The sequence below is a fragment of the Acyrthosiphon pisum genome, chromosome A2 (genome assembly GCF_005508785.2).
Source record: "Acyrthosiphon pisum isolate AL4f chromosome A2, pea_aphid_22Mar2018_4r6ur, whole genome shotgun sequence".
Lineage (NCBI taxonomy): Eukaryota > Metazoa > Arthropoda > Insecta > Hemiptera > Aphididae > Acyrthosiphon > Acyrthosiphon pisum.
Genome location: NC_042495.1, coordinates 114,409,359 through 114,426,178, shown reverse-complemented (window position 1 = coordinate 114,426,178; position 16,820 = coordinate 114,409,359). Strand labels below are relative to the sequence as shown.

Sequence of the window (16,820 nt, the reverse complement as noted above, 5' to 3'; positions counted from 1 at the left end):
CCCACATTTCTGCCAAGTCCCCCCAGTTCAAAAGTAAGTAATTAGTACAGAGCATATATAATTTTTAGAAAATATTATAGGAGGGGCTTTAGTCCCCCCAAAATAATTTGTCTATTTGCGCCTATGGTGATATGATAAAATCATCGATACAGAAATGTGCATAACTATAAAAAGTATAGATTACATTTTAATAATTTCAATTATATACCTAACTTGTAAAATAATTAAAATTACCAAACATTTGTATTGTGTTTATTGTTTAATAACCTAATCTACGTACACACATGATATGCATGATACGCACATAGTACATTGTACATACCACAAATTACAATACTACATAGGTATATTGAGCAAAGGTTATATTTACTTGGTCATACATACATAAAGGCAAGTTCAATCAACTCGTGATTAAATATGTATATTTGTTAGTTTATATTTTTTGCCAATATAGGTATTTAAACTTACAGAAATTTATAAATTAACCGTCGTATAAAGTGTACTTATACCTATGTAATTCTAAATAAAAAATAGTCCCTTTAAAATTAGGCAATCAAAAATAGTTATTTTTATTTTTCTTAAACCATAATTGCGAAGACAAAAAAGTAAACTTAAAAAGGTTAAACATCGTATGGTTTGATCGGTAAACCGTTCCAAGATAAATATTAACTTTTCCTAACCTAGGGTATTTTTCTGTTTACAAACAAGTCGTTCAAAATACTTGGACCTATCACTTCCACACTGACGGCGTTTTAACGCGGTGGTAACGGTGGTGGCTTGGTAGCATTTAGGTTACGTTAATGCGGCCTATATATTATAATATTTAAACATATTATATGTATATAAAATGGGCGTATGTAATTTAAAATTGTAATTAATAGGATTATTTTTTCAAACTTTATAAAATAAATGGAACTTGTACCGCATTTAAAAATTAATTTTGGTAATTTGCTTCACTTTTTAAGGTTGTAATTTGCACAACATAAAATCAGATAAAAGGGCATTATGTAATCTGCACAATATTGTACCATACGATGTTGGAGCTATAATTTATGTCAGTTATTTATGAGTTTATAAGTAGAATATTGCAGCGATAAAACATAAAATACAAATCGCATAATATTAACTATAAGGAGTACAATAGATGTGCATTTAATTTGCTATTTTTAAATGTTTATTTTATCTAATTTCATATTTTTGATTAAATGTTAAATCATTATTATAATTATATAACGATATATGTATTGATTATCGTCAATTGTCAGTATTGACCATTATTTTTTCATATAAATATATCATTTTATTTTAAGTACATATACTCGATTTTTTTTTTTTTAGTAGATATTCTTTGGAAGGTTACACTTATTTATTCAATGGACGTCATTATATAAGTGCTATACCAATGATGATGTATTGTTCGTTTATATATTATATATATACACAATAGGCAACTTATATATAAAACTTATATATAACTTATAATACACAACGGGGCTTAAGCTTTAAGTTAAATTAGAATGATTGTAAGAACCTAAGTCATAGTATAAAATGTTGATACTTCAAGCAGAATAAATTGACATATTTTACATCGACTATCATAAACTTAGGTATTCGTATATTTTAAAATCATGGTTGTACTATGTTAATGGTATAAAATATATTATCAGTAAAGCAAGGCCTTATACAAACACTAAAAACAAACATTAAATATGCACATACGATTTACGAACCAAAATAATTAATTGTTAAATACGTATACAAAAATTTAAAAAAACATCGTTCCAAGAATGTTATATTTTTAATCAAAAATTTAAATCTTTGCATAATATTTAATATTTTCAAGCAATATAGTTACCAATAAAATAAATTATTTTGCCATTTTAACTTGGGGCTTTTATCATTATAACCCTGCCAATGTATATTAACGCGTAAGTGCACAACTGTCAAAATCATAAGGTATTTTTATACTAAATTATAATTATTAAATATAAATTGTATAACTTATAAGCAATAGGATTATGTAAATAGTTATAATGTATATGATGCATAAATTAATTTGACAGTTGTTATGTAGTTAAATTGGTTTTTTTTAATGCTCAATAAATGTAAAACATAATATATACATCAAACATATATTATTATTTTTGTTCCTAAATTTAAATAGCATTATAATACAATAATAATATTATGAAACAATTATTATGTTGAAATCACAACGTATCAGAAGATATCTTCTCTACATCGTGTATGAAATATATAAATATAGTAAATTTAAAAAAAGTCTTCTTATTCCAATAATAAAATTAAGAAACTTATTCTGCATTCAAATGATGTACCTATAGGTATCTATTATAGGTACCTACACATAGGTACTATGTATTATTTGTTTCGTAAAAATTTGTTTATTTAAAATTTCAAAAAATGCAATAAGCTAAGGGCGTAATATATTAATTATAAACACTTATACATTTTATATTTCACGTAATGAAACGTGTAGTTTTTTGGTTACCGCTAGCATTTAGTTGGTCTAATCAATGGCCAGAAAAAAGTAAAATCATGCAAGCACACGATCGTTTTTGTTCTATTTATCAACTTATTTATGTCATCAAAGAATTCATTTTGTATTGTGTATTGAAATGCATTGTACGGGTATGATTATATAACCAATTTCCTACTATACTTTCCTGTACGTTATAGACTATATAGTTATAATTATGTAATTCAGTATTTGTCATAATAATATTATTAACATTGTTTATATTATAATGATAGCAGAATAAAAAATACATATAAATTAGTATAGATACAATATGTAGACTGTAAATCTAATATTGTAGGTACAATATGTTTATAATATGATTATATATTTATGATACATTTTTATAAAAACTGAATTAAATATAATTTAAATAAATAAATAAAACATAGTTCGATATGATTAGTATATAAATGTATACTCTTTGGCACTTATATAATACATAATCAATAATTATGATATATTTTCCATCAAATATATTTTGTCTGTTTTCAATTTAATTTTAATTTCTAATCCAACTAATAATCAAATACTATTTCCAATTTATTATATTATTTAACCAAAAACCGGTTCTTGCATATGTACCTATATAGGTACTTACATACTTTAATGATTTCCTAAACTATATGTTTAAATTGCACCAAAAAAAAAAATTCTCATAGGTACATAATATTATAGGCTTAGGTGCAATATTTTAGTTGTCTTATAGCTTACATAGTTACAAGATTTCAGTACCTATATTATTTCACAATAAATCACTGTGAAACTTTGACAAATATTATGGTTGATTAAGTATTATTGATAGTACAACACGTTTAAATTTTAATCAACCAACATCCTAAACGCAGAAGACCAGAATATTTTGTATAAATTGTTAAATGTTCTAGCAAACAATAAACAATGCTCAATAAAACCGTTAATCCGATTTTGATAACTATGAAGATGACTGCTGGAATTCAAACATTCCTTATTCTTATGTTGTTGTTAAAAAACTGAAATTGTTTCATACTTGTATATAACATATGTCCCAAACCATACAAATAACATGATACAGATGCAAAAAAATTCTAAAACATTTATTTTATTAATATTTACGAGTAGGTATACCTATACCGATTCAAAATTTATATTTTTAGTAAAAACGAAAATTTTCTTAGTCTATGCTTACTGATAATATATATTCATATAGGTATTAAGTTTTAACTTTTAACTACGTTGATTCATATCTATAGAAAAATTGAATAAAGAGAATTAATTACAACCAAGTAAATACCTACATGTATTGCAATGAATAATTAGTTTCAATAACAGTGTATATACAAATACAATTATTATTTTTTCAAAGGAAAACTTCAACTAATGGTAATATTTAATAATAAATACATTTTCCGTGACACCATTTTCAAATAGACGAGATGGCGTTTGACATCGAGTAATTAATCAAATTATCGATTTTTATTGTTGAGGTTATAGTTATAAACTAACGCGTTAGAAATTGATTGAATGTCGACATAACTTATACCAATGTGTTCTGAACTCTGAGACTATTGTAAATATAAACCTAAATTCTGTCAAGACATCGGTTACTACAGAGACCTTTGAAAATTGGGGTTAATTGAAATGTTTTGTTTGTTAAAACGTATCCTAACAAACAATTTAAAGATACAATTATTAATCATTATTTAAGAGTTTATACTATAGCTAGTTAATCATATATTAATTATTTATATTTATTTTTTTACTTAACGTCTTAACGCCATGCGGAAGCTTATGGGTAGTAAAATTTAATATTTAAAATATATACTTAGTAAATATAGAATTGAATTGAAATAGTGAGTGTATAAGAATAAAGGTATAAAGGTATGTACGCACAAATACATAGAACAGAATATATCAAATTGAGAATTAACTTAAAACGTTTGAATAATTAAGTATTTATAGGTAGCCGGAAAAAAAATATTATTGAAATGGTGGATCATTCTATATATGGTCATGGGTCCTGATAGGGTGGTTGTAACCACTATAGGATGTGTGACGGGATGGGACGTTAAAACGTGAGTGGTTTCTTGTGGGATAGGCTGACATCCAAATACTTGTGTAGAGACTATGACAATTTATTATAATATACATTCATTTTAGGGGCATACGAATAAATAAATGAAAACGGCCATCAAAAAATTCATTTCTGACTTCAATTCCACTAGAAAAACGCATTTAAACATTATACTATAAAACGTTGTAGTTAAAATAAAATGACTTAAAACACTTTGTCTCAATAGTCAATAACATGAAAGTTGTTTTATGATGATTATAGTTTTAAGTATCTTATTTTTCAATTCCTATTCAACAAAAAATTATTATTACATCGTAAACAGACTGTCAAAGAAAGAAACTTTTTAAGTATTCGTATACAAATATATACATAAATAAAACAGTAATGAGATGATTTTTATTTTAAATTACAATTCACTACAGAATAATGGAAATAATATAAAATGTTAGTTTATATTGTTTTTGATAGTTTTAACAACAATACAAAATAGTATAGTAGTAGGTACTTATATAGTAGTATAGTACGAAAATAAAAACTTAAGAACAGACAAATAACATTTTTTTTTCCTAGTAAAATACTTATTCTTATTGAACATTTGCTTTATTTTGATCACAAAAAGACTTGAAAAAAATTCATATTCTATTTTGACATAATATATTTTTATATACTCGTATTTAAATAATATATCGTCTATCTACTCGACCAGTTTAATTATGAAATAAAATTATCCATAACAGTTGGATGAGTGTTATACCTTACACATATACTATTAAATTATTAATAGGTATAGGTATGTTTATAAGTATGAAATTAAAAACAATCCTTGCGCTATACCCTGTAATGGATGATAAAAACTAAGAATTGTACTAAATATGAATTTTCCAAACATAAAAATATGACGACCTACACTTTTAATCCAATGGTAAAAAAGTAACATACCCACTAAGTATATTATATAGTCATATAGATGGATAATAAAACGTAAAATTACTGTACATTTAACCGTAGAAAATAAAAACAATTTTGTACACATCATTAAATAGTCCATCCATGTTGTTAAGTGATATAAAAAAACAAATACCCAAAAATACTAACAACATCAGAATGATAATAATTCCTAAAAACATTTAGCTCAATTAAATGCAATAAAAATGTATACAACTCGAAACTTAAACGAAAATTTCATATCAATATAAATCTTCGTTCTGATAAAATATGTAAGTTTTATTTTCAAAAAAAATAAAATTATTTTTGCTGACCATATTGTTTTACGTGGTTAAGTATTTAAATAATTTTTTCAATTCGAACCAGTAGTTCCTGAGCTCGTTCAAACAAACAAACTTTTCAGCTTTATAATATTATATAGATATAGATTTAATATTTTAATACATACCTAACTTACAACATTTAATCAGGTCATTTTGATAGTGAGTTGCTTATAACGAACCTTTTAAAGGTATTTAAATTCCCAATTTTTTTTTAATGTATTTATTATAGAAATTATAGAAATAGCTTATTCTGCATAGGTCAGATCAGTAAATAACTGTACTAGTCTTATAGTATATAGATGGACAGACTTTCTTTGTATCGTAGAAGGCGATACAATTGCTATAGTTGTGAACGTAGAGGGATATATAGCCGTCGATCACAGAAAGGAATCTAAATCTTTGAACAATATAGAACTGATGTGCAATTATATATAGTCCCAACTCCCAAAAGTCCCCATATATCAATATGCTAATCTTATTTCAATTTATTATTACACTACTATACTTGAACAGAATGTCACAAATTATAATTAATGAATATAATTATCTAATACATTTTGTTCTTGTTTATATTTATATATAATATATTTTAATAATTCATGTGTTAAAAATGTTGATCTAACTTATGTTTAACTAATAATAATTATTCTTGAATAAAAATATATCTGCAACAAATCTGTAGTATTCCGGTACTTCACATTATAATCAGTAGTGTCATTTTTTTTAGATATTGGTGGTAGAAACTAGAAGATTAAATAAAAAATGTAACTATTAATAATTGTTTACTTCAGTAATTTTTCTCAAAACTATATCCATACCCTGATATAATACACAAAACAGCATACTAGAACGGTCAAATCTTAAAATCTTGTCTTACAAGTAGTACACTTTTTACATTGTTCGTCTTATAGACATGCGTGAATACAACATAATATAGAAAATAAATCTTTAATTCATTTAAAACAGAAAACATTTTATACGTTGCCTGCAATAGTATAACAATATTATTACCGTTTAAAATATTATAATATAGGTAATAATATAGTATTGTAATAATTACCAGTCTTTTGCGCCAAATTTATCAAGTGCATTATACAATAGTAATGAGCTCAATAAAATGCATAAAAACTTCGTGCTACGGACATTTCCCATACAAATAGGAATGTTCCTTTTGTAAAGATTTGTAGATCCCAACCATTGACACGTCTATATATATTTAGGAATAGAACAAATAACTAATAAGTATTGAAGTGTGTATTGGTGAACCGCAGTAAGATATACTTACTAATAAACCCAATTTATCAGTAAAAATAGATACAATCACAACAATTGGGTGCCAAAATAGAATATACACAAGCATTATACATGTCGTCATTATATACAGCTATGCATAATCACACATGAAAAACACAAGTTTCTTTCTACATTAACTCAATTAATATGAAATATTCTAATATCGGAATAAATGTATAATAATTAATTGTTAATATAAATTAATAAGACAATCATTTAAAATCATCTAGGTGTGCTCTGCTATATAACATAGACAATATTTAAATACCTACATTATTGAAAAGAATTAAAAAAATAATAATATTTGGAATAATTTAGGATTATGTTATTACTTATTTAGAGAAAAATAGTATAATATTATATATATACCTCGAAAGAAAATTGAATTATTTGATTCTTCGGTTTGATAGTTTTTGGCAATACCCCATATTCCACTATGATTATGGATGCAGTAGTCATGAAAAGTATAGACGATTCAAAAAAATGAACATCAAATGGGTAGATATTTAGACCAGCCATTAGCACTGGGCAAGATGGTACTAGTAACGAAAATATAGTATACAAATTTGCAGTTATAGTGATTAAACATATTTTTTTTAAAACTTGAACTGATCCTTTATTTAAATGAAACGCCATTTAAAAATAAACAAATCGACAGGATGATATTATGACCTAAAAGGATTTAATGTCTTGTATAATAAAATGTATAGTATTAAACGTTAATAATTAATTTAAAAAAATTAATAAACATTCGTAGCCTAAACACTAACAAATAGAATTGTGCTTTATAATAATAATATGATATTACGTAACATAATTCATGTTACCTTGGTGAATAGGTATAGATAAACATAATAAAATAATATTTATTCAAATACATTCTATGGAGTACCTACAGTGTAAATATATTTTTACCATAATATTATATTCTGAATGATAATACAACTCATACCAAACACATTATTAATTTGTCAATAATTATCAACAATAATAATATTGTACTTTTATATTTGAGACGGCGCATTATATAGGCAATTTAGCATCATATTTTCATTGCAGATTAAATCGTTAATTTTGTAATTAATAAAAAGTGAAAATATAAAAGAAATAATTGTACTACCGTGTTTTATTCAGAGCTTAAAAACGTTATAATGAGTATTAATGATTTATCTAAAAAATGTTGGAAATTTTAAACGTAGTTAAAGTTGAATACGAACGGTTTGGAGTTTCATTAAATACTAAGGGGGGGGGGGGGGGGGGGTTGACACCCAAAACGCCACTGCATACATAACTACATATACCTTGAAAATTTAATATAAAATTACCTGATTACTAATAAGTTGTTCCAATTGGAATTTACTGTAATTAAAAAAAATTTTTAACGTATCAATATTTTTTTTTAGATATTCAAGTTAAAATTACAACGAAATTCATATGAAAAATAACGATTTTTCCTCTATATTACAGACTATATCGTTTTTTTTTCTTTGTTTTCATTTGAAAATAATTAATTGTGAAGGCTTGAAATTTTATGTTAAAGGTATATCTATTATTGTTTTATACACAATAAAACTATCAAATTATTTAGTCTAATATTAAGCTATTTATATCCCAAACCTATGTACTTCGTTTTTTGGTACGAGATCGGTATTGACTTGCAAACTTTATAATATAGTATAATACAAAAACGTATGATATAATATTTTAATAGTTATTTTAAGTACCTACCTTTAGGTATGCGATGTTTTTGGTCAAAATGAGTTCAACCTACCGTATTGCCGATGATTATATAATTATGTATATTATAATTGTATAATCAATGGTAGATATTAGTGTATTATAGACACTAATATAAATAAATAAGAAAATATCTTTAAAATAAGTTGGAGTTGACACACCACTCAGAATTATTTTCATATTATTTATTAGACATTGAATTCAATTTTAACATAATGAAGTCATCCATTATAGTAGCCACTTATACCTAGGTACCAATCGACAACATAGGCACACCGCAAAGTGATTTCCGGGGCATGGGTTACGATCGTGAGTGGGGCTTACGGGGGAAAAGTCTGTCAAACACCCTCCTCTTTTTAGTTATGTGGGATCGAAGCCAATCACATTGTTGTTAATAATATTAGCCTACCCCCCTGAAATGTTAATAGATTTTCGTCTATGTTCCATGGTTTCCTGTATGTTCCAATTTGGATAAGCTATACGCCGTAGGATATATTATTATAAAAATGTAAAATCAAAATAATATAATGTTTATCGTAATAATTTTAATCGTTTCAATTTTGCATCAACCTCACACATTAATAATAGTTGGTCCCCAAGAAAAAATAAAATATACTTGGAGTGAGTTGGTAAATTGAAATATTATCCAAAGTCGAATACGACAGCGCCATCTGGTCAAGCTGCATCAAGCTGTAGCCGTGCACGGTTAAGTAGCAAAGTACCTTTAAGCATATCGTACAAACAGTACAAATTGTAACATCTCTTTAAAAAAACGTTTTTAGTAATTGTAGTAAAAAGGGTTTCCTCTGATCCAATAATGAAAAATGTTTTCAAAATATTAAAACAATGTTATGTTTATATATACATTATACATATAAATGGTATTGATATATATAATATAGTATATTAGGATTTATGTAAATGGTAAGACTTTCACAATCATGAGTTGGTTAATATTATTATTTTTTGTTATAATTTTTGTACTCGATGTCTTGATATTTGCAGTTTTTTTTCTACAAAAATTAAGCCAAAATGAAAAAGGTGGGCTAGTGGGTAGGTACCGCTCTGCTGTACATAAGGTGTCTATTCTGTGGTGAGACGTTATAATAAAATATATAATAATATGAAGTACATTTTTTTATAGTAGTAATTGTTATAACTTTTATTCAAAATTGATCAATTATAAACATTATTATAAGCTATATGGAATGTCATTGTTTATTCATAAGCTTTAAATTCTAAAAAGTGTGAAACAAAATGATTCTTGTTTATAAGAAAAATAAGATCTAAAATTGAGGTGGTTTGTGACGCATCGAAAGTTCTCCAAGTGGTCCAAAAATGTGTGAAAAATGTTGGGAACCACAGACCGGTTTCAAAGCTATGTGATAAATTCATGATTTAAGATACTAATATACTATCTTAAATCGGGGATAAACTGATAATGTTGTGATAAATGATAAAAACACCGCTAACAGATAAACAAGTTAAATAAATTTCAAATATCTTGAAATTGCTGTAGAGTTTTTTGATGTATTATTACTAGATTGAAAAATAATTTCTGTTCTGTATCGTTCTGTTATTTTTGTTCACATTTTTCAAACCTATCCGTCAACATTGAAAACTTAGTGCTTATACCGTATCTGTTGTTTTGGTTGACTGTGTTTTCTAGTTTTGATCATTTGAGTAAAGATTTTACTCTTGCATCTGATAGGAAAATGTCTGTGAAGGTGATTGATGGCAGTGTTTTAGAAGGTGTAAGTGGTAAAATTAAAATACTTAAGAGGATGTCAGCGCACTATTCGTTTTCTCTCTCTGGCCCACGCGCAACATAGACAAAACACATTCAAGCAAAATCATTTTTTCTATGCGTTTAAGTAATCTTAGAGTAAAGTCACCTATTATAAAAAAGATAGAGAATAATATTTTTGGGGGAATGACTTATTGATTTTATGGTTTTTTTATTATTTGACTTTGTATTCGACTTTCAAAATAGATAAAAAAATGTTGTAAATTTAAATAATGTTTAAATTGTTTTGAGACAATATTTAGACAAATCGATATGTCATTCCCTCAAAATTATTATTCTCTGTCATTTTTTTGTCATAGGTGACTTTACTCTAAGATTACTTATACACTTAGAAAAAATGATTTTGCGTAAATGCATTTTGTCTATGTTGCGTGTGAGCCAGAGAGAGAAAAAAAATAGTGCGCTGACAGCCCTCTTAATTATTTTAAATTAAGTATATTTTATAATAAGGTTTTAAGTAACTATCATTGATTATAAATACTAGTTTAATACTTTATAATCAATGTTAGATACTACTGTAGAATTTAAATTTTGACTAATTCTATTTTTTTAAGTACTTATTATATTTGTGATATTTTAATAGGGTGGCCAAATTTTAAGATTGTCTGTGGCATTTTCATGTCTTTTGGAGCAACCTATACTAATTAACAAAATAAGAGCAGGCCGATCTAATCCTGGTTTGAAACCTCAACATTTGGCTGGTAAGTGTAAATAGTTAATTATGTTCCTAAATAAAGTGTATTAAAAATGTTTATATATTTTTTGTAATTTAAATCAATATACAAAAATAATTCTATTGTAGGAATTCAATTAGTTAAGCAGATGTGCAATGCGATTACAAATGGAGACCGGCAAAACTCTTGTGAATTGACATTCCAACCAAAAACACTAAAATTGGGAAATTTCAATTTGAATGTCAATTCCCAAACTGCAGCGTATGGCTATATAAATAATTTGAAGTTAATTTGTAATTTTAACTGTTAATTTCATAGGAGTATTCCTTTGATGATACAGTCTGCTTTGCCTGTAGCAATATTTAGTAACCATAATTCCAGCATAACTATGAAAGGAGGAACTGATGTCAGCTTTGCCCCTTCAATGGATTATGTCAAAAAAGTAATACAAAGTATTAACTATAACTTTTAACATACAATTTTTATAATATTTAATTTTAATGTTATGCATTTTTCATAATAGGTTTTATTTCCTATTTACAAGCTATTTGGTGTTCATTGTGAAGCACTTATACACAAACGGTAATGGGTCTTTTAGTAATTTTATTTAACAACATTACTTCCATTTAATTAAATTTTGATTATAGTGGATTTTACCCCAAAGGACGTGGAGAAGTAGTATTGACAGTAAATCCTGTTACTGAATATTTAAAGCCTATTGAAATTATTAACTTTGGAGGTCAACCGGCTATTAAAGGATTTGTATTTATATCTGGACCAAAACATCAAAATAACAAACATAACCAAGTATACAATATTATTTTAGCATGATGATAATTAATACATATTTAAATACATGACAAAGTTATTATCTTCTAAAGCTAGGCTATAGAAGCTAATTGCTAGGCATTATTTAAACAATTAAGTCGTGGGGGCACCCATGTTTAAGGCGTTGGAGCAGTGGTCCTATGTTGAGCTTGTATTGCATTGATCCTGTTGACTTCTGAATAGACTTGATGTTGTTATGTAAACATTGTATTTTAAAAACTCTTCACTTTCTAAACAATTAATTTACTATTATGGTCATGAGAAACTGATAATCTTAAAAAAAAAAAAAAACTATAATACATTATTTTTACTTACTAAAAACATTTTAAATATATAATAAAAATTAGTGATTAAGTTATTAAATTAAAATATATTTTAAAAAACCTAATGAACTCTATATATAATTTTCACTTTCTTTTGGACTTTGGTTCCTACAACTGCAAAAACATAATCTAACCTAACATGTATCATTAATTCAAATCATCAAGTATATATTAGTAGCACAGTAGCTTTAACTATTTAGTTGATGGACAAAAATCATTAACAATTGAATTCAAGTGTTTCATATGAATTAATTAATTACCTATTTGAAACTAATAAAGTAAATTATTATAGAACATGTTTTTAACTTATCAGTAATATTTAGATAGTTCAAGATATAGCAACAGCTGTCAAAAACAAATTAAACCTGTCCGGCTATCATAAAATTACAATTGAAACTGAAGTTGGAGATTCAGATGGTTCTGGTGGAAGTTTAGTGTAATTATGAATTATAATATAGTATTATCTTCTCATTTTATAAATGTTATCTAATATGTTTTAGGCTGGTTGCCGATACTGGAAACTGCTTGATTGGTTCATCTGCACTTTATGATATGAGAAAATCAACTATAAACAGTCTCACTGATGAAGCTTGTGACAAACTTTTATTAGATTTGGAAGTAAAATCTTGTATTGACCCTAATGCTTTGGACAATGTAAATACAACTTTTAATATAATTTAAATGTTATTATAATATTTGTGGTACATTTTTTATAAAACTATTAAATAATGAATTTTATTATAGCTCATTATTTTTATGGCACTTGCAAATGGAAAATCAAAAGTGAAATGCAGAGAAATCACCCTGCACACTAAAACTGCAATTTATATTGCTGAGCAATTTACTGATGTGAGTTAAATTGCTAAAACATAGTCTATACACTTAATAAATTAATATTCATTTTATACGTGAATTAATGCAGTGAATTTATTTTACCAGGCTAAATTTAGTATTAAACAAATGGAAGATGGTTTAAATGAAATCATCTGTGAAGGCATTGGATTAAAAACGGTCTAGTTCTTAAATTCATGAGAATATTATTAAATTGAATTTCAAATATACAAAATCTTCTAGAATACTTTTATAATTAAATACTAAATACAAATAAATAATATTTAAAATCATTAGTTGTTTTTATTCATGATTCTGTCCCAGAACTTAATGCGCTAAAAAACAATTAAAAATGTGCATACATATGCACTAAAAAAAAGTGCAAATATGCAGAATAATATGCTATTATTTTTTTTTATAAAATATTTATTTATATGGGAATAAACTTGGAAAAAACATAATTATTCATTAAGTTACCCCTATGGGTTATTACTGGTTTTTGAGGTAAAAGGATATCCAGTATGTCATTTTTGAAAATTTGAATGCGTGATGGTGCTTCTTTTTGTAGGTATTTATTTTACATTAGCTACAATTTTATCCGCAGTGGGTTCCAAATTGTATTAATACTTCCTTTGAAACTGTATGGAAACTTTATCTCTTCAACTCTTGATAAGAATAATTTTTTTATTGAATAAATATTAAATAAGACTGCGCCTATCAAAACAAATATACAGTTAATACTCAGTATAATATCAACAATTTGTTTGTTGTTGATTTATAATAAATTATAAGCATAATATGCTTAAAACTTTTAAATATGCAAAATCATATAAATTTAGTAAAATATACAAAAATAGGCAACATACATTTTTGTACTTTGATTGTATGTATCATGTAACAAATTTGTATCAAATCTGATTTTGAATATGCAGGCATGCAGCTACCTAATATACAAATGTATAGACATAGAATTCCGAGCCCTGTTTATGATTATACAGACAGTATTACTTAAGTATTTTGGTATTTAACAAAGTACTGAGTTATTGCAAGCAATATAAGTAGGTACCTCTATACTTGGTAATTTGTACAAAAAAACTTTATCAAGCATTCAAACATGAAATAAATCACTTCAAAATCAATACGTTTTTAAAATGATTTTTATCAAATTTTTAGATATTCTTCCAATATAATTTTGTTTTATATTGTTTGGGACTTTGAGTACCAAACAGTGGTGCGTTTGAGGGTGGTATACTAGCATTAAAATGGTCAATTATTGCTTTTGGTGTAAAACATTTTAGTGGTAGAAGTATATTAATTAAAATAATTCATTTTGTAATACATTATTAATGTCTATACTCCAGCCTCGAGAGACTGACCGTAAAAACGCGTCCGTCGCTGCGCATCGGTACGTTACCAAATTAGTGGGAATGGCACCATGGTGGGAGAAAACAGACGTTGTGTATTACTATATCGATGCGCGGTTTACGGACGGACTCTCGTGGGCCGGAGTCATAGTCACTGTCCACTTAAAATTTAAATGTTGTAAACTTGTCGATATTTCTGGAACAAATGTTAGTGAAATGTTTTACATTTTGGAACAATTTGGTAAAGCCCCATTACGTCTATAATATACATCAGAACCTGTGGTTGGATTTTAAATATAAAAACTAAAACACTTTTTCATCTAATATTAAGGGAGATAATATTTACAGATACTGCAACCAAACAAAATGTTCAGTAATTGCGACGCAGAAAAATAGAAACCATTCGTAGTTCGTATACCTACCGTAATAATTTATTTATTCATCTGATGATCAGAGATCAGACGCAATTGATTGTATTGGTATACCATATTATACATTATGGTTCCTTTGTTACAGGGGTAGTGGTTTGTGGTAACTGGGTAGGTACCATTACCGGGAACCAAGGGCTCACCGACCACCATCATTATTGCATACCTACGAAAATTCGTTTGTACCCCTATTCTGCCCTGCTAAAAGTGCCGTTAAAATCAATTTATTAGTTTTGAAAAAGATGCAGATTTGTATTTTTCATTTTATTATACCTTTATTATTTGTTAGTCTATTTGATTTAGTATAAAACATATCCACCTTTACAGTTTTTTTGACAAGGAATGCAATGAAATAATAATTTAAAAGTATTAGGTATTCGCTTATATACGATATACGAATAAAAGTTACTTTTATGTTACAACTTAGCAATAAATCTGTTAAGGATAAAAGCCGTAAGTAAATTTTACGTAGCTCGGGTAGAACATGGAAAACGCCGTAGGTGTGATATATAAACGGCTTTTGTATATATTTACGGTGTTTATACTTGGTAAGTGTAAGATGCGGCGTTCTTAGGTACTTAATACTTCTTATTTCCTTTGTTACCTACGACGTTTTCAAATCTAAATTAATTGATTTTATTGTCAATTCAATGTAATTTCAGGGGTATTTTATCTACATTTATAGTGTAAAACTGATAAACCTATCAGATGTCGTAACTAACTCATTTTTTTTTTCTAGTTACGGCACTTTTGCTTAGCAGGGCAGTATTCATGTTTGTCTAATGAGTTGTGACCTACAGGCTGGTGGTTACAAGTTACAACCTTTACTATAATAATACTCTTGTACCTACTTACGCAAATTGGACGTATATTGCATATAGCCATATAGGTAATAATATACGACGCGAGATATGTAAATGAATTATGAATTATGTTAAAATAATTGATAATAATATACTTGTAACAGTTTTAGGTAGGTATAGGGTTACAATGTTACATATAGGTAATCTTTATATAATATAATGTCAAATTGTCAAATAATGTAGGTACGAAGCAGTGGCGTATATAGGGGGTAGCCCCCCTTGGCCAGAGCCCATAGTGAAATTGCAAGTTAAATTAAACCATTTCAAGTATATCTATACTTGTTTATAGTTTTTCACCATGATTAATTTAGCCGGTTGATTAAAATCGTTTTTGAGGAATCCACAAGGAAATTACTGTCAGGACTTACTTTGATGTTAAATTCACAGTTAGATACTTGACATTAATATATATATGCATATGGAATTGTCAATATTTTAAAAAAAGAATTAAAATATTAATTTTACATAATTCTAAAATTAAATTGCACAATTTTTATTTGTATTATATATATGTCATAATTATTATAACCACCCAGCTCCCTAAAATATGTATAGTATTATGGCTACGTTAGTCGTGCTTAGCTTGAATAGTGATAAATTGCCAAAATGGGCACATAGTGAAAATAATTTGTTTATACGCCACTGATACGAAGTACAAACGTATATATAACAACTATATAGGTTTATATACACGATTTTAGATAATAAACTTGTTTCGATTTTATGCTATCATAGTTTATTACTATAAAGATCATAAAAAAATTATAGATTGATTATAGATATATTTATATGATATGCTGCAAAAAAATTTCTCG

The 16,820-nt window shown here is 26.5% G+C and overlaps 1 protein-coding gene across 2 annotated transcripts in view; it reads left to right on the top strand.

Moving 5' to 3' along the window:
• LOC100162591 (RNA 3'-terminal phosphate cyclase) overlaps positions 1 to 13,643 on the top strand; it is a 22,293-nt gene extending 8,650 nt beyond the window's left edge. Inside the window, exons 1-10 of one of the 2 annotated variants that reach the window (XM_001944740.5) lie at positions 10,357 to 10,641; positions 11,278 to 11,395; positions 11,497 to 11,629; positions 11,687 to 11,810; positions 11,892 to 11,950; positions 12,016 to 12,175; positions 12,843 to 12,955; positions 13,020 to 13,173; positions 13,264 to 13,368; positions 13,459 to 13,643. In XM_001944740.5, coding sequence (XP_001944775.1) covers positions 10,603 to 10,641; positions 11,278 to 11,395; positions 11,497 to 11,629; positions 11,687 to 11,810; positions 11,892 to 11,950; positions 12,016 to 12,175; positions 12,843 to 12,955; positions 13,020 to 13,173; positions 13,264 to 13,368; positions 13,459 to 13,536 — 1,083 coding nt within the window. In that variant the 5' untranslated portion in view covers positions 10,357 to 10,602 and the 3' untranslated portion in view covers positions 13,537 to 13,643. Of the gene's footprint in view, positions 1 to 10,356; positions 10,642 to 11,277; positions 11,396 to 11,496; positions 11,630 to 11,686; positions 11,811 to 11,891; positions 11,951 to 12,015; positions 12,176 to 12,842; positions 12,956 to 13,019; positions 13,174 to 13,263; positions 13,369 to 13,458 lie in introns of those variants that run through there. The other variant, XM_029489651.1, reaches the window with a different exon arrangement.
• The last annotated feature ends 3,177 nt before the right edge of the window (positions 13,644 to 16,820 follow it).